Source organism: Entelurus aequoreus, linkage group LG16, assembly GCF_033978785.1.
Source record: "Entelurus aequoreus isolate RoL-2023_Sb linkage group LG16, RoL_Eaeq_v1.1, whole genome shotgun sequence".
NCBI lineage: Eukaryota > Metazoa > Chordata > Actinopteri > Syngnathiformes > Syngnathidae > Entelurus > Entelurus aequoreus.
Genome location: NC_084746.1, coordinates 50,461,552 through 50,487,120, shown reverse-complemented (window position 1 = coordinate 50,487,120; position 25,569 = coordinate 50,461,552). Strand labels below are relative to the sequence as shown.

At 39.8% G+C, this 25,569-nt stretch overlaps 1 protein-coding gene across 3 annotated transcripts in view; it reads left to right on the top strand.

Annotated features, from left to right (window-relative positions):
* Positions 1 to 25,569, top strand: part of LOC133631151 (piezo-type mechanosensitive ion channel component 2) — a 258,049-nt gene that overhangs the window by 148,045 nt on the left and 84,435 nt on the right. For all 3 annotated transcript variants that reach the window (XM_062023258.1, XM_062023257.1, XM_062023256.1), the window contains exons 16-23: positions 495 to 622; positions 710 to 883; positions 5,450 to 5,730; positions 17,938 to 18,098; positions 18,183 to 18,359; positions 21,547 to 21,669; positions 21,748 to 21,948; positions 23,760 to 23,964. In XM_062023258.1, the coding sequence (XP_061879242.1) occupies positions 495 to 622; positions 710 to 883; positions 5,450 to 5,730; positions 17,938 to 18,098; positions 18,183 to 18,359; positions 21,547 to 21,669; positions 21,748 to 21,948; positions 23,760 to 23,964 (1,450 nt within the window). The remainder of the gene's footprint in view (positions 1 to 494; positions 623 to 709; positions 884 to 5,449; positions 5,731 to 17,937; positions 18,099 to 18,182; positions 18,360 to 21,546; positions 21,670 to 21,747; positions 21,949 to 23,759; positions 23,965 to 25,569) is intronic.

Genomic DNA, 25,569 nt, shown 5'->3' with positions numbered 1-25,569 from the left:
AATGATTTAGAGGCAGAGTTTTTGATTGTATTGGATATCATCAGATTGTGCAGGTACATCTAATGTTGTGGCCAGAAAGTATTTCAACCACATTCCCAAAACCGTGTGTTCCAAATTGCCAATTCAATAATGGCCTGGAAAGGAGGAGCTGACCGTTAATGTGGCGTTGTAAAAATTGACTGCTTTATAATCGAATGGCCCATAAAACCGAAGCAGTCGCTCTGCGTCCCCTTGAGCGCACTGTGTCATTGAGCGCACTGTGTCATTGAGCGCACTGTGTCATTGAGCGCACTGTGTCATTGAGCGCACTGTGTCATTGAGCGCACTGTGTCATTGAGCGCACTGTGTCATTGAGCGCACTGTGTCATTGAGCGCACTGTGTCATTGAGCGCACTGTGTCATTGAGCGCACTGTGTCATTGCGCGCGTCGCTGCAGTTAATGGCTGACCGTTAGCTCCATAAAACCCACTTATCGTAACGGTCTCCCCGTGTAGGTCCATTACGAGTGGTGGCGAAGAATCCTGAAGTACTTCTGGATGTCGGTGGTGATGTACACCATGCTGGTGCTCATCGCTGTTTACACCTTCCAGTTCAGATCCGACACAGCGGGCAACAAAGACAGGTGTGCGCCAGGTTTATGAATCGGCCTCCCAAACCTGGCAAGTTTGACACGCAAGTCCTGATTTTATTTTGTTTTCCCTTTATGCAGCTTTCGGGACCTGGGCCTTGAGAAGTTCTCGGTCTCAGAGCTGTTCACCAGGATTTTCATCCCCACGTCCTTTCTGCTGGTGTGCATTCTCCACCTGCACTACTTCCACGACCGCTTCCTGCAGCTCACCGACCTCCAGGCGGTGGTGGCCAAAGAGGAGAGCACTATCTACAGGTGGCGCTCACATGTTGTGTGTTGAAAAACACTGTCAAGTGGAGGTTGTGGTGTCGTGTTGTGGGTCTTTTTCTGCTTCTCCCCGTGACCTGCTTCCTATCTCTTTGGCGCCGCTCTTCCTTTTTCTTCCTCTCGCAGCCACTCTAAAGTCAGCGGGCGTGTCTATCTGATCATGAATAGGTGGGTAGAGGCTCGCTTTATGTGGCATCCATCCATCAGCATCCTGGTTCTTCTCCTGCGTCTTCCACACCTCCACACTCTTAACCTACCTCTCCCTTCTTACCCGCCTTGACCTTACTTACTTCTTTATATGTCCTAATTGACAACCCAACATTTCCCAACTGTCCTGTCCCTGCACACTACTTGACCTTGCTATCTGACTTGTCCCTTTTTACAACTTGGCCTGGTCCTCTTCCAACATGCCACCATCCCAGCCTGGTCCTGACTTACAGCACTACCTCACCAACTACAACAGAGCCTCTAAAGTCCAACATGCAACAATAGGTTCTTTAAGATAAGTACCCTAATTTCCGGCCTTATAACTTGGACAAAATTTAGGTCTACCAGTGTTGTCCCGATACCAATATTTTGGTACCGGCACTAAAATTATTTCGAAACTTTTCGGTACTTTCCGATACTTTTCTAAATAAAGGGGACCAAAAAAAATGACATTATTGGCTTTATTTTAACAAAAAATCTTAGGGTACCGTATATTTTTCGGAGTATAAGTCGCTCCGTAGTATAAGTCGCTCCGGAGTATAAGTCGCACCGGCCGAAAATGCATAATAAAGAAGGAAAAAAACATATAAGTGGCACTGGAGTATAAGTCGCATTTTTTGGGGAAATGTATTTGATAAAAGCCAACACCAAGAATAGACATTTAAAAGGCAATTTAAAATAAATAAAGAATAGTGAACAACAGGCTGAATAAGTGTACGTTATATGAGGCATAAATAACCAACTGCTATGTTAACGTAACATATTATGGTAAGAGTCATTCAAATAACTATAACATATAGAACATGCTATACGTTTACCAAACAATCTGTCACTCCTAATCGCTAAATCCCATGAAATCTTATACGTCTAGTCTCTTACGTGAATGAGCTAAATAATACTATTTGATATTTTACGCTAATGTGTTAATCATTTCACACATAAGTCGCTCCTGAGTATTAAGTCGCACCCCCGGCCAAACTATGAAAAAAACTGCGACTCACAGTCCGAAAAATACAGTACGTTAAACATACCGCATTTCCTTGAATTGGCGCCGGGAATATGGTATTCGCATGCCTCGAATTACAGCCGGGTCAAACTCGTTTCGCAAAATAATTAGCGCATGCTTGGCACTTCCGCCGGGTCAAATATGAGTCATTAAGTGACTCCCGCCTCCTGGTGGTAGAGGCCGCTAGTAATCGTTCTTGCGACTGCTGGTACTGCAGAAGACCCGTGCAGCAGAAGAAGACAACCGACAGCAAGAGTGCACAGCCATTGTTTGCTTGGACTTTTACCATGGAGGATTACATATCTAAAATAAAACAGTTTCCCCTCCCCAGGGCGACCGATGCCATGGACGTTGAGTGGATCTAGCATAATATTGTGAGAGTCCAGTCCATAGTGGATCTAACATAATAGTGAGAGTCCAGTCCATAGTGGATCTAACATAATAGTGAGAGTCCAGTCCATAGTGGATCTAACATAATAGTGAGAGTCCAGTCCATAGTGGGGCCAGAAGGAGACCATCCCGAGCGGTTTTCTTGCATTTGTACCGAATTTATGTAAAAAAAAAAAAGCCTTCCAAAGCATCTTAAAAATGGTCAAATCTCTTCAACTTCAGGGGGCGATGTCCCGTAAACCCCCAAAAGGGCCCCCTTGAACGCCGGCTGATATTTTTCAATTCCTCTATTTTAAAAAAAAATTTGAACCTCCCTGAGATCCCTGAATAAAGTAGCAGTTTATAGACCAGAAATTACAGGAAGTGCTTTTTTATTTGTTAATAGCAGCTTAGCAAACAGTCACCCACACAGCACAAAAGAACATAGGGTCATCCACTAGATAACTCCGCAATAACAAGCTAGATAACCCTTTCTCGTCAGCAAAGAGTGTAAAACGAACCTTAATATTTTATCTTTAGCTGACACACATGTTGAAAAGAGAAACTGGAAATTGTGACGTATCATGTTGTATGCTTGCATGTTCGAAATACACTCAAACTCAACTCAACTCAACCCCGTCCCTACGTACTACCTGAAGTGCCCTTACCTCACCTGTCCTGCCCTCCTGGTCTGCAATAACAAAACATTCTTCTTAAATTTAGGGTATTTTTGCTGACTTTGATGCTTTTGTTAGTCAAGTTTGGTTTCTTTTATTGTGCCTGAAGCCCCAGCACTCTCATACTTGTTTCTAACAGTCAAACCAACCTATCAGCCAGCATGCTTGATTTTGGAATGAAACTCTTCCAGAACAAGCCTGAAGCCCCCACCCTTCCAAAAGACAATCTGAACAACTAATTGATGTTTTTCAAGTCTCAGTCTGTCCTTTCTCTCTTCGCTTAATCCCTCACCTTGCCTCCTGAGCAGCATCAAGCAAAAACTAAGTCAACAGCACAAGTAAGTGTGATCAGCCTCAGAGTGCGGTGTTCAACTTTGACATGCAGCCAAACAACCCAACCCCCTTGCCTGAGAAGGCCTTCTCCAACTTCCCCGCCCACAACTCATCAGCCTGTAATGTCCAGAAAAAATCTATTTTTTATAAAGATTCAGAGGGAATGTTGCACCGCTTTGTGATGCCTGATGCGACGTTGCTGCAGTTCCCTGAGCAACGAGTCCAAGCATTTGCAGGGGAGCCTCAAGTGTGTGTGTGTGTGTGTGTGTGTGTGTGTGTGTGTGTGTGTGTGTGTGTGTGTGTGTGTGTGTGTGTGTGTGTGTGTGTGTGTGTGTGTGTGTGTGTGTGTGTGTGTGTGTGTGTGTGTGTGTGTGTGTGTGTGTGTGTGTGTGTGTGTGTGTGTGTGTGTGTGTGTGTGTGTGTGTGTGTGTGTGTGTGTGTGTGTTGTATTTATGGACTCATGAGGACAAGATGCCTCCAAATGTGCAAGTGTAATGGACTCATAGCAGTTCCTCCACAGTGAGATAGTTCACAATTCAATCAAACAGATGTTTATAGAGCCAGTCTACATGCTAGCAAAATGAGGTTGAAGGTAAATTAAAGGCCTACTGAAATGATTTTTTTTTTATTTAAACGGGAATAGCAGATCCATTCTATGTGTCATACTTGATCATTTCGCGATATTGCCATATTTTTGCTGAAAGGATTTAGTAGAGAAAATCGACGATAAAGTTCGCAACTTTTGCTCGCTGATAAAAAAAAGCCTTGCCTGTAGCGGAAGTAGCGTGACGTCACAGGAGCTAGTATTCCTCACAATTCCCCGTTGTTTACAATGGAGCGAGAGAGATTCGGACCGAGAAAGTGACGATTACCCCATTAATTTGAGCGAGGATGAAAGATTCGTGGATGAGGAACGTTAGAGTGAATGACTAGAATGCAGTGCAAGACATCTTTTTTCGCTCTGACCGTAACTTAGGTACAAGCTGGCTCATTGGATTCCACACTCTCCTTTTTCTATTGTGGATCACGGATTTGTATTTTAAACCACCTGGGATACTATATCCTCTTGAAAATGAGAGTCGAGAACGCGAAATGGACATTCAGTGCCTTTTACATCGGCGAAATGCTTTAGCTACGAGCTAACGTGATAGCATCTTGCTTTAACTGCATATAGAAACAAAAGAAATAAACCCCTGACTCGAAGTATAGATAGAAAATCAACAATACTATTAAACCGTGGACATGTAAATACACGGTTAATGCTTTCCAGGCTGGCGAAGGTTAACAATGCTGTGCTAACGACGCCATTGAAGCTAACTTAGCAACCGGACCGCACAGAGCTATGCTAAAAACATTAGCTCTCCACCTACGCCAGCCAGCCCTCATCTGCTCATCAACACCCGTGCTCACCTGCGTTCCAGCAATCGGCAGAAGGACGAAGGACTTCACCCGATGCGTTTGGCGGCCCGGAGACGTAGGAAGTCAAGATGAGGTCGGCGGCTAGCGCGTCTGCTCTCCAACAAAGTCCGCCTGGTTGTGTTGCTGTAGTCCGCTGCTAATACACCGATCCCACCTACAACTGTCTTCTTTGCAGCCTTCATTGTTCATTAAACAAATTGCAAAAGATGTCCACAATACTGTGGAATTATGAAATGAAAACAGAGCTTTTTGTATAGGATTCTACGGGGTACCATAACTTCCGTTAAACTGACTTCGTCACGCGCATACGTCATCATAAATCCAAAATTTCCCGGGAAATTTTAAATGTCACTTTATAAGTTAACCCGGCCGAATTGGCATGTGTTGCAATGTTAAGATTTCATCATTGATATATAAACTATCAGACTGCGTGGTCGGTAGTAGTGGCTTTCAGTAGGCCTTTAAAGTCCTCATTAGTGCATAGTGTACGCTTCACACGTGAGTGGTCCTGTTTGTGTGTAATAACCCCCGACATGTCGCCAGGCTGGTTCACCCGGACGGCAGCCTGGCAGACCTCACCATGCTCAGCGCAAGCTCTGGGGACGCCTCGCTGTCCAAGAGCAAGGATGAGGAGCAGGGGCCCCAAAGCGTGCGGGCCGACTGCGGCGTCTCCAAAGAGCAGACCCTGGTTGTGGTGGCGGATGATGCGAGTTCGGCCGGTACCAAGCCTGGCAGCCTCTCCGACGCCAGGCAGTCCAGCACAGACGAAAGCCACCTCTTCAGCGTGGGCACTGAGCCAGGACAGAGCACCGAGCAGAGCTCCGGTAAGGGCGCCGGGTCTTGATTCTGTCTCTGGGCAAGTTACTCTCAAAATCTAATGGTGGAACCTCAAATTTGTAAGCCCAATAGTCAACATTTTCTGGAGTCTACATCAAAATATTGCTTTTTCTTTGGCTTTTTTGGTGCAGCTTATCATGCCACCAGTGTTGGGTTAGTTACTGGAAACCAGTAACTAGTTACAGTTACTAGTTACTTTATTTCAAAAGTAACTCAATTACTAACTCAGTTATTTACACCAAAAAGTAATGTGTTACTGTGAAAAGTAACTAGTTACTTCCTTTTTTTTTTTTTTTTTTTAAAGGCTCCCATTAATGCACTTTTAGCCTTCACTTTAGTACTGTTATTGCATTGGAGAATAATACAATGTGTTGATCAACTTGACATGCATTTGCATCACTGAACTCTGCTAAGCAATGTGGTCTACGTACAACACACAAACAATGTGGTCTACATACAACACACAAACAATGTGGTCTACGTACAACACACAAACAATGTGGTCTACATACAACACAAACAATGTGGTCTACGTACAACACACAAACAATGTGGTCTACATACAACACACAAACAATGTGGTCTACGTACAACACACAAACAATGTGGTCTACATACAACACACAAACAATGTGGTCTACATACAACACACAAACAATGTGGTCTACGTACAACACACAATGTGGTCTACGTACAACACACAAACAATGTGGTCTACGTACAACACACAAACAATGTGGTCTACGTACAACACACAATGTGGTCTACGTACAACACACAAACAATGTGGTCTACGTACAACACACAAACAATGTGGTCTACGTACAACACACAATGTGGTCTACGTACAACACACAAACAATGTGGTCTACATACAACACACAAACAATGTGGTCTACGTACAACACACAAACAATGTGGTCTACGTACAACACACAAACAATGTGGTCTACGTACAACACACAAACAATGTGGTCTACGTACAACACACAAACAATGTGGTCTACGTACAACACACAAACAATGTGGTCTACGTACAACACACAAACAATGTGGTCTACGTACAACACACAAACAATGTGGTCTACGTACAACACACAAAGACAAAGATATGTTTCAAAGGGCCAATTTATTTCGGGCCAGAACAAATTGACAAAACTATTTGAAATAGCTGCAGAAGTCTAGAATGAAAGAGCAACAGTATATAAGAGAGTTGACAGAGTGTGTGTACCTTCAGTCCTGAATGATGAGCAGAGGCAGAGTTTAGAATGTCTTCTTTAGCTTGCTTTCTATTTTTATGTACTCACTGTTCACTGTGTCCAGGAACTTGGAAAATTTTTTCGTGCCATTAGCTGCCTGAAAGCGGGTGTCTCCACTGTAGAAATAGCCTGCATGTCTTCTAGCACATACGCTGCAATGGCTCTATCAATGTTGTCCTTTGATTGGTTTGATTGAGACTTTTATTAGTAGGTTGCACAGTGAAGTACATATTCCGTACAATTGACCACTAAATGGTAACACCCAAATAAGTTTTTCAACTTGTTTAAGTCGGGGTCCACTTAAATTGATTCATGATACAGATATATACTATCATATATACTATCATCATAATACAGTCACCACACAAGATAATCACATTGAATTATTTACATTATTTACAATCAGGGGTGTGGAGGGGGGGGGGGGGATATGGACATCAAGTAGTGGACATAGAGAGAGAGAGAGAGAGAGAGAGAGAGAGAGAGAGAGAGAGAGAGAGAGAGAGAGAGAGAGAGAGAGATCAGAAGGCATAAGAAAAAGAAAAAGTATCTGCATTTGATTGTTTACATTTGATTATTAGCAATCCGGGGAGGGTGTTAGTTTAGGGTTGTAGCTGCCTGGAGGTGAACTTTTATTGCGGTTTTGAAGGAGGATAGAGATGCCCTTTCTTTTATACCTGTTGGAGCGCATTCCACATTGATGTGGCATAGAAAGAGAATGAGTTAAGACCTTTGTTAGTTCGGAATCTGGGTTTAACGTGGTCCTGGCTAGCAGTCCCTCCGTTAAAATCCAGCGGCTGTTGCTCCACCACTTCAGGTGGAGGTGGAAGTGAAGTGGCATCGGAGTCTGCTGTCTCTCTTTACTAGCTTTGTCGAAGCATGTTGCTTTTGTAGCTGTTTCAGCAGATTTGAATTGCTGTTTTGGGCAGTAGATAAGATCTTTGATCCAAGACACAAATGTTATTTTCTTTGTGCTGGACAAAAGAAAAGTAGCGAGAATATCTCCATGTTAAGAAACTCTTCTTCGGCTCCGCCATGAGTCTTGTTAGTAAACACAGACACGCCCCCACCCGTCCACCCCCCACCCCCCCACCCCCCCACCCCCCCCCCACACACACACACACACAGCGACTCTTTTCCTTGTGACACAGGAAGATTCAGAGAGATGACACCGCAGCTCTTCAATAAAACACACTCAGATCTTCTCAGTTTCTAGCCTATACTATATAAAAAATAGTCGTAAAATAACGCAGTAACGCATCATGTAGTAACGGTAACTGAGTTACTGAATTGAAAAAATAATGCGTTAGACTACTAGTTACCGCCGAAAATAACGGCGTTACAGTAACGCTTTACTTTGTAACGCGTTAGTCCCAACACTGCGTGCCACTAAGAAGGTCATGACAGAGAGGAAAATTGTGAAAATAGCTCTAGAAATAGAATGGAATGGAAATGACCGTACCGTTGAGTTCTTGATCATTCCTGCCTGCCAGTGGCGGGCCGTGCGTTGCCCACCTAGGCCTTCAGTGATGTCCGACTTCAATAATTACCTCTCAATATACCATCATTGATGTCCCCACATAACCATGGCTGGAGAAATACTATACAGAAACACACTTGCGCACTACTGGATATTGAATCACCTCAACAGTGTACAAAACGGGCTATTATCCGGCACATTTAAAAATCAATTCAGCAATTAAAACCTATCTCACGTGGTATTGTCAAAATTACAGTAATTGAAAAAAAAAACATATTCAGTTTGACAAAATAGAGAAATAAAATATTTGAACTCACAATTTGTATCACCCATCCGATGCCATATGAGCCAGTGGTACCACTCGAAGTCGGTTGATTCGAGTGGAAGTGGCGGGCATTTCACCATTTCATCGCCGGGTAGCTTAGCTAGCTTCCTAGCTAAGCTACCCTCGTCTCACAAGATGTAGTTTCTCTTTAAATAATACGTTACAGTAATCGAGACGAGATGTAACGAACGCATGGATAATGATCTCAGCATCGCTTGTGGACAAAATGGAACGAATTTTAGCGATATTACGGAGATGAAAGAAGGCCGTTTTAGTAACACTCTTAATGTGTGACTCAAACGAGAGAGTTGGGTCGAAGATAATACCCAGATTCTTTACCGAGTCGCCTTGTTTAATTGTTTGGTTGTCAAATGTTAAGGTGGTATTATTAAATAGATGTCGGTGTTGAGCAGGACCGATAATCAGCATTTCCGTTTCTTAGCGTTGAGTTGCAAAAAGTTAGCGGACATCCATTGTTTAATTTCATTAAGACACGCCTCCAGCTGACTACAATCCGGCGTGTTGGTCAGCTTTACGATTACTGTAACGTATTATTTTCGGGCCTCCCTATGTCTAGCATTAAAAGATTACAGATGGTACAAAAATGCGGCTGCTAGACTTTTGACAAAAACAAGAAAGTTTGATCATATTACGCCTATACTGGCTCACTTGCACTGGCTTCCTGTGCACCTAAGATGCGACTTTAAGGTTTTACTACTTACGTATAAAATACTACACGGTCAAGCTCCTGCCTATCTTGCCGATTGTATTGTACCATATGTCCCGGCAAGAATCTGCGTTCAAAGAACTCCGGCTTATTAGTGATTCCCAGAGCCCAAAAAAAGTCTGCGGGCTATAGAGCGTTTTCTATTCGGGCTCCAATACTATGGAATGCCCTCCCGGTAAAAGTTAGAGATGCTACCTCAGTAGAAGCATTTAAGTCTCATCTTAAAACTCATTTGTATACTCTAGCCTTTAAATAGACTCCCTTTTTAGACCAGTTGATCTGCCGTTTCTTTTCTTTTCTTTTCTACTCTGCTCCGGGGTGGACCGCCAGCCTGTCCATCAGATGGGGACATCTCTACGCTGCTGACCCGTCTCCGCTCGGGATGGTTCCCGCTGGCCCCACCATGGACTGGACTTTCGCTGATGTGTTGGACTTTCACAATATTATGTCAGACCCACTCGACACCGAGGATGTCGTTGTGGCTTGTACAGCCCTTTGAGACACTAGTGATTTAGGGCTATATAAATAAACATTGATTGATTGATTGATTGATTAAATATCCTTCTTTAAAATGGCCTTGCAAATATACTATATATTAACGTTTTGCTCTCCTTCTATGTGGGTTTCTCTGCTATGGCTCCGCTCCGGTGGAACACTTACTGATTTCGTAAAGTGCAACTTCTGATTGGATACTCACTTGGGAGTGACAAGTGAGTATCCAATCACAGTCACGTTAACGTCAAGCTACCAGGTAGCCCGTTAGCGGATGATTTAAATTTAAATTCATCTGCTAACGGCCCCGGGTGTGGCTCTGCTGATCTGCATCGCACTGCCGCGGCTCAAACCAGTGAGTATCCAATCACAGGACGTGTAAATGTCACGTTCAACGGGAGGTCAGCTAGATGGCCGAACTGACAACAGCTTGTGATCTGATTGGCTGTCGCAATTATCTATCAACTGTATGTGCCCGTTCATTTACAGTGCACAGACGCCCGCATTGTTGGCTCTGAAGGCCTCGGGCAGATTTGGTACAGCATGGCAACATTAGCTAGCTGAATTCTGATTGGATAAAAACTCTAACCTAAAAACAACAGCACTGGAAGGAACATAATATGACATGAAGAGAATATGAATACTTTTAGATATTTAGTAGGGATGTCCGATAATATCGGACTGCTGATATTATCGGCCGATAAATGCTTTGAAATGTATTATCGGAAATTATCGGTATCGGTTTCAAAATTATCGGTATCTGTTTCAAAAAGTAAAATGTATGACTTTTTAAAACGCCGCTGTGTACACGGACGTAGGGAGGAGTACAGAGCGCCAATAAACCTTGAAGGCCCAGTCACATAATATCTACGGCTTTTCACACACTCATAAGTGAATGCAAGGCATACTTGATCAACAGCCATACAGGTCACACTGAGGGTGACCGTATAAACAACTTTAACACTGTTACAAATATGCGCCACACTGTGAACCCACACCAAACAAGAATGACAAACACATTTCGGGAGAACATCCGCACCGTAACACAACATAAACACAACAGAACAAATACCCGGAACCCCTTGCAGCACTAACTCTTCTGGGACGCTACAATATACACCCCCCCCCCCTCGCCCCCCCTAACCTCGCCCACTTCAACCTCCTAATGCTCTCTCAGGGAGAGCATGTCCCAGATTCCAAGCTGCTGTTTTGAGGCATGTTTAAAAAAAAATAATGCACTTTGTGACTTCAATAATAAATATGGCAGTGCCATGTTGGCATTTTTTTTCCATAACTTGAGTTGATTTATTTTGGAAAACCTTGTTACATTGTTTAATGCATCCAGCGGGGCATCACAACAAAATTAGGCATAATAATATGTTAATTCCACAACTGTATATATCGGTATCGGTTGATATCGGTGATTAAGAGTTGGACAATATCGGAATATCGGCAAAAAAGCCATTATCGGACATCTCTAATATTTAGGGAAAGTAAATAAAAAATTACTTTTATCTTTAATTATGATGATGATTTCTGGTTATGTTAGGCCAGCAGAGAAGGCCTTGCTGGCCCTGACAGCACACCACTGCTGCCTGCTGACCAGATTAATTTATATGAATATACTATATACCAGGGGTCACCAACGCGGTGCCCGCGGGCACCAGGTAGCCCGTAAGGACCAGATGAGTAGCCCGCTGGCCTGTTATAAAAATAGCTCAAATAGCAGCACTTACCAGTGAGCTGCCTCTATTTTTTAAATGTTATTTATTTACTAGCAAGCTGGTCTCGCTTTGCCCGACATTTTTTATTCTAAGAGAGACAAAACTCAAATATAATTTAAAATCCAAGAAAATATTTTAAAGACTTGGTCTTCACTTGTTTAAATCAATTCATTAATTTTTTTACTTTGCTTCTTATAACTTTCAGAAAGACAATTTTAGAGAAAAAATACAACCTTAAAAATGATTTTAGGATTTTTAAACACATATACCTTTTTACCTTTTAAATTCCTTCCTCTTCTTTCCTGACAATTTAAATCAATGTTCAAGTAAATTAATTTTTTTTTATTGTAAAGAATAATAAATACATTTTAATTTAATTCTTCATTTTAGCTTCTGTTTTTTCGACGAAGGATATTTGTGAAATATTTCTTCAAACTTATTATGATTAAAATTCAAAAAAATTATTCTGGCAAATCTAGAAAATTTGTAGAATCAAATTGAAATCTTATTTCAAAGTCTTTTGAGTTTCTTTTAAAAAAAAATTCTGGAAAATCTAGAATAAATAATGATTTGTCTTTATTAGAAATATAGCTTGGTCCAACTTGTTATATATTCTAACAAAGTGTAGATTGGATTTTAACCTATTTAAAACATGTCATCAAAATTCTAAAATTAATCTTAATCAAGAAAAATTACTAATGATGTTCCATAAATTATTTTTTTTATTTTTTTCAAAAAGATTCGAATTAGCTAGTTTTTCACTTCTTTTTTTCGGTTGAATTTTGAATTTTAAAGAGTTGAAATTGAAGAGAAACTATGTTTCAAAATTGAATTGTCATTTTTTTCGTGTTTTCTCCTCTTTTAAACCGTTCAATTAAGTGTAAATATCATTAATTATTAATATTAACATAGAGTTAAAGGTACATTGAGCAAATTGGCTATTTCTGGCAATTTATTTAAGTGTGTATCAAACTGGTAGCCCTTCGCATTAATCAGTACCCAAGAAGTAGCTCTTGGTTTCAAAAAGGTTGGTGACCCCTGGTATATACTATATATATCCGGAGTATAATTCATGAGTTTGAATTTGCAATGGTGGCGTTTCAAACCTATTTGAACCACCACCTATTTGAACCCCACGAGTAAATAATGTCTACAAAATTTATGTTGCCCCACTCCTCGGGTATCTGCGGCCCGGCATCTCCAGCCGCCGCCCGTTAATCACTGCGAGCGCAGCCGCGGAGGTCCGTCCAGTGAACTTTTTTTTTGTCTCTGCAAGATTTATCTGGAGTTTTCTGTTCGGACACCGCACGTAGCTCAAGCTGTGTTCCCACTTCCACCTGTTACTTGTTTCCTGCAAGTGCAGCTGCATCCTGGATGTATTGGCACTGTCAGGCAGAACTGATTTTTTTGTTTAAGTTCAAATGTTGTTTCTACGCACAGAACATAGAATAATGGTGATAAATCCCCGTCTGGGGCCTAATGAATTTTTGAATGACTTAAATGCATCCTCTCTAATGTGACAGTTTCAGTAGTGTCAATATTTAATGGGGAAGTCTATAATCATAACTTTTTCCTTTTTGTTAATTGTATCCCAAACAGTGGGCTCCTCATCGTCTGTTTGCAAAGGTTGTTTCATCTGGATTGGATCATCTGATGATTACCGTATTTTTCGGAGTATAAGTCGCTCCGGAGTATAAGTCGCACCGGCCGAAAATGCATGATAAAGAAGGAAAAAAACATATATAGCGTATTTTCCGCACTATAAGGCGCACCTAAAAACTTAAAATGTTCTCAAAAGCTGACAGTGCGCCTTATATATGGACCAATATTGAGCCACAACAGGTCTCGCAACTACAGGATGCATAACGTAACCCCAGCCTTTCCTGTAGCGTCTATTCTATGCGCCTTATAATGCGGTGCGCCTTATATATGAACAAAGTTTTAAAATAGGCCATTCATTGAAGGTGCGCCTTATAATCCGGTGCGCCTTATAATCCGGTGCACCTTATAGTGCGGAAAATACAGTAAATCGCACTGGAGTATAAATCGCATTTTTTGGGGAAATTTATTTGATAAACCCAACACCAAGAATAAACATTTGAAAGGCAATTTAAAATGTCTAAAGAATAGTGAACAACAGGCTGAATAAGTGTACGTTATATGAGGCATAAATAACCAACTGGTATGTTAACGTAACATATTATGGTAAGAGTCATTCAAATAACTATAACATATAGAACATGCTATACGTTTACCAAACAATCTGTCACTCCTGAACGCTAAATCCCATGAAATCTTATAAGTCTAGTCTCTTAAAAAAAAAAAAAAAAAATGTTTTATTTTTTTTTACATAAATAAATACAATCATGTGTGCTACGGACTGTATCCCTGCAGACTGTATTGATCTATATTGATATATAATGTATATATTGTGCTTTTTATGTTGATTTCATTTTTAAAAAAAAAAAAAAAAAATTTTTTTATTCTTGTGCGGCCCGGTACGGACCGGTGGTTGGGGACCACTGTCTTACGTGAATGAGCTAAATAATATTATTTGATATTTTACGCTAATGTGTTAATAATTTCACACATAAGTCGCTCCTGAGTATAAGTCGCACCCCCGGCCAAACTATGAAAAAAAACTGCGACTTAATAGTCCGAAAAATACGGTATACATGTTTTTGATGACATTTTTTGTCATTCAAATGACACATCTATTCAATGTATGCCTGCTAGTGTGGCTGTGCAATCGTACGTTGTGCGAACTTGCCCTCCCAACAACTTAAGAGCTGTGCTAGACAATGAGTTGACTGCATATGGCTTTAGCTAATTCGCTAGCACTGCTTGAATAAATCTCCATTAGTGGGGATTTGTGGATGCTGAGGATAGGTTGATTGGTAACACTAAATGGTCCCTAGTGTGTGAATGTTGTCTGTCTATCTGTGTTGGCCCTGCGATGAGGTGGCGACTTGTCCAGGGTGTACCCCGCCTTCCGCCCGAATGCAGCTGAGATAGGCTCCAGCACCCCCCGCGACCCCAAAAGGGACAAGCGGTAGAAAATGGATGGATGGATCATAAACAATTGGAGAATGCCTGATGGAATTCACCGCGGTTGTCTACATCCTTGCATTTCTAGGTTATTTTCAGGTTTTTTTGTGGATGCTATTTTTTAACATAACGAGTAAATATTGAAGTATTTGTCCATTCAACTTTTTAACACATCTCATGTTATTGTTGATAAGAAATAAGACAATTTTTGAAGAAAAGTCACATTTAAACACGTTCACAGCTCAGTCAAATTGCAACGCACCACTTTTGTAATTTGATGTTGATGTTTAGGAAACTAAATGTACCCGTATTTTTTCGGACTATAAGTCGCAGTTTTTTTCATAGTTTGGCCGGGGGTGCGACTTATACTCAGGAGCGACTTATGTGTGAAATTATTAACACATTAGCGTAAAATATCAAATAATATTATTGATCTCATTCACGTAAGAGACTAGACGTATAAGATTTCATGGGATTCAGCGATTAGGAGTGACAGATTGTTTGGTAAACGTATAGCATGTTCTATATGTTATAGTTATTTGAATGACTCTTACCATAATATGTTACGTTAACATACCAGGCACGTTCTCAGTTGGTTATTTATGCCTCATATAACGTACACTTATTCAGCCTGTTGTTCACTATTCTTTGTTTATTTTAAATTGCCTTTCAAATGTCTATTCTTGGTGTTGGCTTTTATCAAATAAATAAATGTGACTTATACTCCAGTGCGACTTATATACAGTATGTTTTTTTCCTTCTTTATTATGCATTTCCGGCCGGTGCGACTTATACTCCGGAGCGATTTATACTCTGAAAAATGCGGTACTATCCATTTTTATTTATGATATCAAGACAATTCAGTCCTCTTCTTTTATCTATAAATGTACTTACCTCCCTAATAAGCTTCCTACACCTTTCAAAGATTATTTTAAGACCAATTCGCAAGTTCATTATCATAATACTAGACCAGGGGTCGGCAACCCAAAATGTTGAAAGAGCCATATTGGAGCAAAAATACAAAAACGAATCTGTCTGGAGCCGCAACAAATTAAAAGCCATATTACATACAGATAGTGTGTCATGAGATATACATTGACTTGAGATGACTTAAAGGAAACTAAATTAGCTCAAATATAGCTACAAATGAGGCATAATGGTGCAATATGTACATATAGCTAGCCTAAATAGCATGGTAGCATCGATTAGCTTGCAGTCATGCAGTGACCAAATATGTCTGATTAGCACTCCACACAAGTCAATAACATCAACAAAACTCACCTTTGTGCATTCATGCACAACGTTAAAAGTCTGGTGGACAAAATGAGACAGAAAAAGAAGTGGCATAAAACACGTCCTAGAAAGTCGGAGAAAGTTATACATGTAAACAAACTACGGTGAGTTCAAGGACCGCCAAAATTAGTAGGACAAAACGGCGCTCGCCAAATACTCGAATCAGTGAAGCATGTTTAATATAAACAGTGTGCTTTATAACAATTAGGGAGGTTTGTGTCATGTTTTTCCTCCTACAGAAACCATATTAAAACAAATTTATTTTTTTCCCCCTCATCTTTTTCCATTTTTCATACATTTTTGAAAAAGCTTCAGAGAGCCACTAGGGCGGCGCTAAAGAGCCACATGCGGCTCTAGAGCCGCGGGTTGCCGACCCCTGTACTAGACAAACTGATCATCTCCGTCCTATCTTTGGCCGTATCACTCTTAGCCAGTTTTCCATCAAACGCAGAGGTCCTTTACTCTGGAATAGTCACCTGTGTATTCCAAACTCTTCATCTTCACTCAGTAACTTTCAACATATATTAAGGGCCAGCTCGATGAAACGACATTCTCCATCTGTTCCTACCTTATAATGTAGCGCTATACTTCCTCACACACACACACACACACACACACACACACACCTAGACTCAATCCACACAAGGTAGACTACTTGTTATCTTATTTTTTCTATATATAATGTTTAATTTTGTTTGTTAATTTACTGCTTTAGGTGAGAACCTTGCATACGCCTTTTTGGGTTTCTTTTCTCACCTGCACTTATTCCTTATTTCTTATTACGTATTTCTCATTACTAATTTCTGGAGATGTCCGATAATGGCTTTTTTGCCGATATTCCGATATTGTCCAACTCTTAATTACTGATTCCGATATCAACCGATACCGATATATACAGTCGTGGAATTAACACATTATTATGCCTCATTTTGTTGTGATGCCCCGCTGGATGCATTAAACAATGTAACAAGGTTTTCCAAAATAAATCAACTCAAGTTATGGAAAACAATGCCAACATGGCACTGCCATATTTATTATTGAAGTCACAAAGTGCGTTATTTTTTTTAACATGCCTCAAAACAGCAGCTTGGAATATGGGACATGCTCTCCCTGAGAGAGCATGAGGAGGTTGAGGTGGGCGGGGTTGTATATTGTAGCGTCCTGGAAGAGTTAGTGCTGCAAGGGGTTCTGGGTATTTGTTGTGTTGTGTTTATGTTGTGTTACGGTGCGGATGTTCTCCCGAAATGTGTTTGTCATTCTTGTTTGGTGTGGGTTCACAGTGTGGCGCATATTTGTAACAGTGTTAAAGTTGTTTATACGTCCACCCTCAGTGTGACCTGTATGGCTGTTGACCAAGTATGCCTTGCATTCACTTGTGTGTGTGTGAAAAGCCGTAGATATTATGTGATTGGGCGCACGCAAAGGCAGTGCCTTTAAGGTTTATTGGCGCTCTCTACTTCTCCCTACGTCCGTGTACACAGCGGCGTTTTAAAAAGTCATAAATTTTACTTTTTGAAACCGATACCGATAATTTCCGATATTACATTTTAAAGCATTTATCGGCCGATAATATGGTCTACTACTAATTTCTTGACTCCATGTTTTGTTTTGTTTTTTACAATGTTACCTTTTGTACTGTTTGTATTGTGCAAATAAAAAAAATCAACCGTCTTTTTTTAGATATTAAAGCTAGCGGTTGTTCATTGACTCATGTCACAGCCGGGTAACAAAGGTGTAAACCTTGGCGCAGATCTGCTCTACGGTGTCTAAGTGCTCTTATTTAATGGTAGTTTGCTTCGGTGGCAAAGCGCCAGCATTTTAAGGCGTGTGGTTTTCATCTCCCCAGACCTGAAGAACAAATGGCACCTGGTGATCGACCGGCTCACCGTGCTCTTCCTTAAGTTCCTGGAGTATTTTCACAAGCTGCAGCTGTTCATCTGGTGGCTCCTGGAGATCCACATCATCAAGATCGTGTCTTGCTACATTGTCCTGGTTGCCATCCGTGAGGTAACTATACAGCGAGCGAGTTTTATCCCAATGGCGTGACATTTTTTTGGGACGTCTTCCTCATATCTATTGTCTCCCGAGCAGGTGTCTTTGCTGAACTATGTTTTCCTGGCGTCGTGGGCCTTCGCGCTGCCCTACAGCCAGTATCGACCTCTGGCCTCCAGTGTTTGCTCCGTCTGGACATGTGTCATCATCGTGTGCAAAATGTTGTACCAGCTCACGTCTATCAAGCCGTCGTCCTTCTCCAAGAATTGCACCATGGTAAGCTATGACGTGAACACAACAGGAAATAGTCATCTGAGTGCAACAAGAAGTCATACAACCCTCGATGGTAAAACTTGAGTGGAAAAAGAAAAGAAAATAAACAAAAGGAAAAATAATTATTTACTTTTCAGAAATATTTTTACCGTATTTTTCGGACTATAAGTTGCAGTTTTTTTCATAGTTTGGCCGGGGGTGCGACTTATACTCAGGAGCGACTTATGTGTGAAATGATTAACACATTACCGTAAAATATCAAATATTATTTAGCTCATTCACGTAAGAGACTAGACGTATAAGATTTCATGGGATTTAGTGATTAGGAGTGACAGATTGTTTGGTAAACGTATAGCATGTTCTATATCAGGGGTCACCAACGCGGTGCCTGCGGGCACCAGGTAGCCCGTAAGGACCAGATGAGTAGCCCGCTGGCCTGTTCTAAAAATAGCTCAAATAGCAGCACTTACCAGTGAGCTGTCTCTATTTTTTAAATTTTATTTATTTACTAGCAAGCTGGTCTCGCTTTGCCCGACATTTTTAATTCTAAGAGAGACAAAACTCAAATAGAATTTGAAAATCCAAGAAAATGTTTTAAAGACTTGGTCTTCACTTGTTTAAATAAATTCATTAATTTTTTTACTTTGCTTCTTATAACCTACAGAAAGACAATTTTAGAGAAAAAAATACAACCTTAAAAATTATTTTAGGATTTTTAAACACATATACCTTTTTACCTTTTAAATTCCTTCCTCTTCTTTCCTGACATTTTAAATCAATGTTCAAGTAAATTTTTTTTTTTTTATTGTAAAGAATAATAAATACATTTTAATTTAATTATTCATTTTAGCTTCTGTTTTTTCGACGAAGAATATTTGTGAAATATTTCTTCAAACTTATTATGATTAAAATTCAAAAAAATTATTCTGGCAAATCTAGAAAATCTGTAGAATCAAATTGATATCTTATTTCAAAGTCTTTTGAATTTCTTTTAAAATTTTTGTTCTGGAAAATCTAGAAGAAATAATTTGTCTTTTGTTAGAAATATAGCTTGGTCCAATTTGTTATATATTCTAACAAAGTGTAGATTGGATTTTAACCTATTTAAAATATGTCATCAAAATTCTAAAATTAATCTTAATCAGGAAAAATTACTAATGATGTTCCATAAATTCTTTTTTAAATTTTTTTCAAAAAGATTCGAATTAGCTAGTTTTTCTCTTCTTTTTTTCGGTTAATTTTGAATTTTAAAGAGTCGAAATTGAAGATAAACTATGTTTCAAAATTGAATTGTCATTTTTTTTCGTGTTTTGTCCTCTTTTAAACCGTTCAATTAAGTGTAAATATCATTAATTATTAATAATAACATAGAGTTAAAGGTAAATTGAGCAAATTGGCTATTTCTGGCAATTTATTTAAGTGTGTATCAAACTGGTAGCCCTTCGCATTAATCACTACCCAAGAAGTAGCTCTTGGTTTCAAAAAGGTTGGTGACCCCTGATCTATATGTTATAGTTATTTGAATGACTCTTACCATAATATGTTACGTTAACATACCAGTTGGTTATTTATGCCTCATATAACGTACACTTATTCAGCCTGTTGTTCACTATTCTTTAGACATTTTAAATTGCCTTTCAAATGTCTATTCTTGGTGTTGGCTTTTATCAAATACATTTCCCCAAAAAATGCGACTTATACTCCAGTGCGACTTATGTATGTTTTTTTTCCTTCTTTATTATGCATTTTCGGCCGGTGCGACTTATACTCCGGAGCGACTTATACTCCGAAAAATACGGTATTTATAGACGTGGTAGAGAGTGACGGTGGGGGAAAATAATTGAGAAGCACTAGTTACTCAGAGGCAGTTTATGACAGGCTTACAGCATTGCAAGTAGGAGAAAAGGAGTGCTTGATTTGCTCACCCTAACCCACTTACAGTACTGTAAGCGTAATCTTGCTTCATTGGAGCATTGATTTTGTCAGTTAGCGGAGCTATTTTTTATTGTTATCACATTTATCAGTGTGATGTTATAATTACCCATATCGGCTAGAGATGTCCGATAATGGCTTTTTTACCGATATCCGATATTCCGGTATTGTCCAACTCTTAATTACCGATTCCGATATCAACCGATACCGATATATACAGTCGTGGAATTAACACATTATTATGCCTCATTTTGCTGGCGACTTGTCCAGGGTGTACCCCGCCTTCCGCCCGATTGTAGCTGAGATAGGCTCCAGCGCCCCCCGCGGAGAATAAGCGGTAGAAAATGGATGGATGGATGGCATTAAACAATGTAACAAGGTTTTCCAAAAATAAATCAACTCAAGTTATGGAAAAAAAAAATGCCAACATGGCACTGCCATATTTATTATTGAAGTCACAAAGTGCATTCTTTTTTTTAACGTGCCTCAAAACAGCAGCTTGGAATTTGGGACGTGCTCTCCCTGAGAGAGCATGAGGAGGTTGAGGTGGGGGGGGGGTTTTAGCGGGGGGTGTATATTGTAGCGTCCCGGAGGAGGTAGTGCTGCAAGGGGTTCTGGGTATTTGTTCTGTTGTGTTTATGTTGTGTTACGGTGCGGATGTTCTCCCGAAATGTGTTTGTCATTCCTGTTTGGTGTGGGTTCACAGTGTGGCGCATATTTTTAACAGTGTTAAAGTTGTTTATACACAACCCTCAGTGTGACCTGTATGGCTGTTGACCAAGTATGCGTTGCATTCACTTGTGTGTGTGAAAAGCCGTAGAATGTATGTGATTGGGCCGGCACGCTAAGGCGGTGCCTTTAAGGTTTATTGGCGCTCTGTACTTCTCCCTACGTCCGTGTACACAGCAGCGTTTTAAAAAGTCATACATTTTACTTTTTGACACCGATACCGATAATTTCCGATAACACATTTTAAAGCATTTATCGGCCGATGATATCGGACATCTCTAATATCGGCCAAATAATTATTTGTCCAATATTTATCATGCACCCCTAAAAACTCTAAGCAATATGGGAACATGTGTTAAGCATTGGAAAGGTGAAGGAGAAAAGCTAATATGTCACAAGTTTTGATGATTTTGTCTTTGTTCAAGTTACACTTAGTGAAACGAAAACTTTGTGTGTGGCTCTTTGTGTATTGGCTATTTGTATTCACGCAGTGATAGGGAATCAAACCTGTGTGACTTTCCCATTGCAGCCGGCAGCCTACTCCACTAAGCAAGAGGAGGAGATGCAGGACTCCGTGCTCTATAAGGGGCCGGTGGATCCAGCCAACTGGGTGGGCCTGCAGAAGAACGAGGAACTGCTGGACTACATCAGGGTGAGCTGCAAAAGACAACTACAAAGGCTCGGTTGTAGACAACCATAATGTATCCCACCGGGGAATTTTTTTGTGCAGCACAACCTCCTCATTCTGGCACTCTTGGCGTTCGAGGTGACCATCTACCGCCATCAGCAATACTTCCGACTGAGAAACAAGCTGTCGCCTCCTGCTGCCAGGATCATCTTCCACGATATCACCCGGCAACACCTGGACATCGGCATCATCTGCTTCATCAAATACTTCATCAACTACTTCTTCTACAAGTTTGGACTTGAGGTACACTGCAAAAACTGAAATCTAAGTAAGCTTACATATCTCAAATAAGGGTGATATTTGCTTATTTTCTGTCTGATAAGATCATTCTTCTCACTAAGTAGATTTTATGTTAGTGTTTTACTTGTTTTAAAGGTTTTGGTCCTAAATGATCTCAGTAAGATATTACAGCTTGTTGCTGAGATTTAATGACCTATATTGAGTAAAACATGCTTGAAACTAGAATATCAACTGATGCAAAGCTGTGTCATCAACACTCACAAGTAGGGATGTCCGATAATATCGGTCTGCCGATATTATCGGCCGATAAATGCGTTAAAATGTAATATCGGAAATTATCGGTATCGGGGTTTTTTTATCAGTATCGTTTTTTTTTTGTTTTTTTTTATTAAATCCACATAAAAACACAAGATACACTTACAATTAGTGCACCAACCCAAAAAACCTCCCTCCCCCATTCACACTCATTCACACAAAAGGGTTGTTTCTTTCTGTTATTAATATTCTGGTTCCTACATTATATATCAATATATATCAATACAGTCTGCAAGGGATACAGTCCGTAAGCACACATGATTGTGCGTGCTGCTGCTCCACTGATAGTACTAACCTTTAACAGTTAATTTAACACATTTTCATTAATTACTAGTTTCTATGTAACTGTTTTTATATTGTTTTACTTTCTTTTTTATTCAAGAAAATGTTTTTAATTTATTTATCTTATTTTATTTTATTCATTTTTTTTAAAAGTACCTTATCTTCACCATACATGGTTGTCCAAATTAGGCATAATAATGTGTTAATTCCACGACTGCATATATCGGTTGATACCGGTATCGGTTGATATCGGTATCGGTAATTAAAGAGTTGGACAATATCGGCATATCGGATATCGGCAAAAAGCCATTATCGGACATCCCTACTCACAAGTATAAAACTACTTTTTTAAAGTAATAATTTCTTATTTCAAGCATGTAAAAAAAAATCTTGATTTTGACATAATTGTGTCTCATAATTAAAACAGATGACAGCCGAAAGGAATTTGCTGTTTTATTTTCAATGAAACAATAGAAAACACGTACTCATATAGTAGTACAGTTGGCATAGTACAGTAAACTGACAGTTAATATTTAAACATTTAACATGTGACATTTCTAACAATTTTGAACAGAAATAGTTCATGCACATTCAGATAAATTCTTCCAAATTACAATTAAAAAAATTGGGGCCGGGGGCCGGGCTGTATATATGCGCACTAATTGACTGAAAGAGCACGCACTTGGCGCGATGATGTCATGTTATCCATGGAAAAATGCATCTTTAGACCATAGGATTTGCCTGAGCGGCTAGGAGACCCCGAGAGTAACAAGCGCTTGCCTTGTTGCCTTTCCATTAAGAACAATAAATTCGTTTTTAGTATAAGTTTGCTGGTTTCAAGAAATGTAATGCAGAGCGCATATCATTATGTCAAGATAATGGCACTAGCATTTACTTCATTTAAGAATGTTTTTCAACATATTGAGCAGAAAGGTCTTTTTTTTTTTTCTACCAAGAAAAGTGCACTTGTTATTACTGAGAATATACTTACTTTAAGGTATTTTTGGGTTCATTGAGGTTAGCTAATTTGACTTGTTTTGGAAAGTCTTGACAAGCCAAATGTTCTTCTTCTATTGGCAGATCATTTTGCTTAGTTCAAGTAAAATACCCCTCATTTTTGTATTTTTTTCCCTTGTTTTTGAACACTGACTTTTTGCAGTGTAGGGACTTTAAGGAGTCCTAGTCTGTCCAAATGCGTAATCTACTTCCATCTATAGACGTGCCTGCTGTTGGTCGTCAACGTGATCGGGCAGCGGATGGACTTCTACGCCATGCTGCACGCCTTCGCCCTGATAACGGTCATGTACCGACGCAGGAGGAAAGCCATCGCCGAGATCTGGCCCAAGTACTGCTGCTTCCTGGCCTGCATGATAACCTTCCAGTACTTTGTCTGCATCGGGATCCCCCCCGCCGCCTGTAAAGGTGCGCTAATGTTCTTTAAGTCCATTACTCCATTCCAGCACTGCTTTAGCAGAGCATAACATGAATAAGCACTCAAACAACAGAGACAAGGAAAAACCTTGAACAAAACAAATGCTTACGTTTTTTTAGTTTATTTATTTTCATGTAAATCCCACACTGATGTTAAGATGCCTGTAATGCTTGATAATACATCACATAATGATATCTTGAACTCATACAAATACTGTATAGCACTTTGTGTTTGCCACTTGCCTGTGCATGAAAAATGCTATATAAATAAAGTTTGATTTGATTTATTAATAAAGGAATATGCACCTGGGGATAGGTTGATTGGCAACACTAAATTGGCCCTAGTGTGTGAATGTGAGTGTGAATGTTTTCTGTCTATCTGTGTTGGCCCTGTGATGAGGTGGTGACTTGTCCAGGGTGTACCCCGCCTTCCGCCCGAATGCAGCTGAGATAGGCTCCAGCGACCCCGAAAGGGACAAGCGGTAGAAAATGGATGGATGGAATGTAATTAGTAGGGCTGTGAATCTTTGGGTGTCCCACGATTCGATTCAATATCCATTCTTGGGGTCACGATTCGATTCAAAATCGATTTTTTTTTTTCAATTCAACATGATTCTCGATTCAAAAACGATATTTTCCCGATTCAAAAGGATTCTCTATTCATTCAATACGTAGATTTCAGCAGGATCTACCTCAGTCTGCTGACATGCAAGCAGAGTAGTAGATTTTTGTTAAAAGCTTTTATAATTGTAAAGGACAATGTTTTATCAACTGATTGCAATAATGTACATTTGTTTTAACTATTAAATGAACCAAAAATATGACTTATTTTATCTTTGTGAAAATATTGGACACAGTGTGTTGTCAAGCTTATGAGATGCGATGCAAGTGTAAGCCACTGTGACACTATTGTTCTTTTATTTTTATAAATGTCTAATGATAATGTCAATGAGGGATTTTTAATCACTGCTATGTTGGAATTGTAACTAATATTGATACTGTTGTTGATAATATTCATTTTTGTTTCACTACTTTTGGTTTGTTCTGTGTGGTGTTTGTGTCTCCTCAATTGCTCTGTTTATTGCAGTTCTGAGTGTTGCTGGGTCGGGTTTGGTTTTGGAATTGGATTGCATTGTTATGGTATTGCTGTGTATTGTTTTGTTGGATTGATTAATTAAAAAAATAAAAATGAATTAAAAAAATATATTGATTTTTTTAAAATGAGAATCGATTCTGAATCGCACAATGTGAGATTCGCGATTCGAATTCGAATCGATTTTTTCCCCACACCCTTAATAAATATTAAAGGTTATCATAAATGTGCCTGTCACTACATTACATATATACTTACAGCATGTATAAAAATCTTAATGGAGGTATTTGGATGTTTTTAAGGGCTTTATAGGCAGAATAGAGCGGCTCCCTTAGGTTCCATTGTAAGCGGACTTTTGATCGCATTTATTTGATATTTACAATGCACAAAAAAATAAATAGCATCCATCGTCATGTCTCTCGTAATGATTGTGAACAAATGGGCGAAAATTCAACAACAAAAAAAGTGCAGTTCCCCATTAAGGGTTTGGATATGCTTGTTCT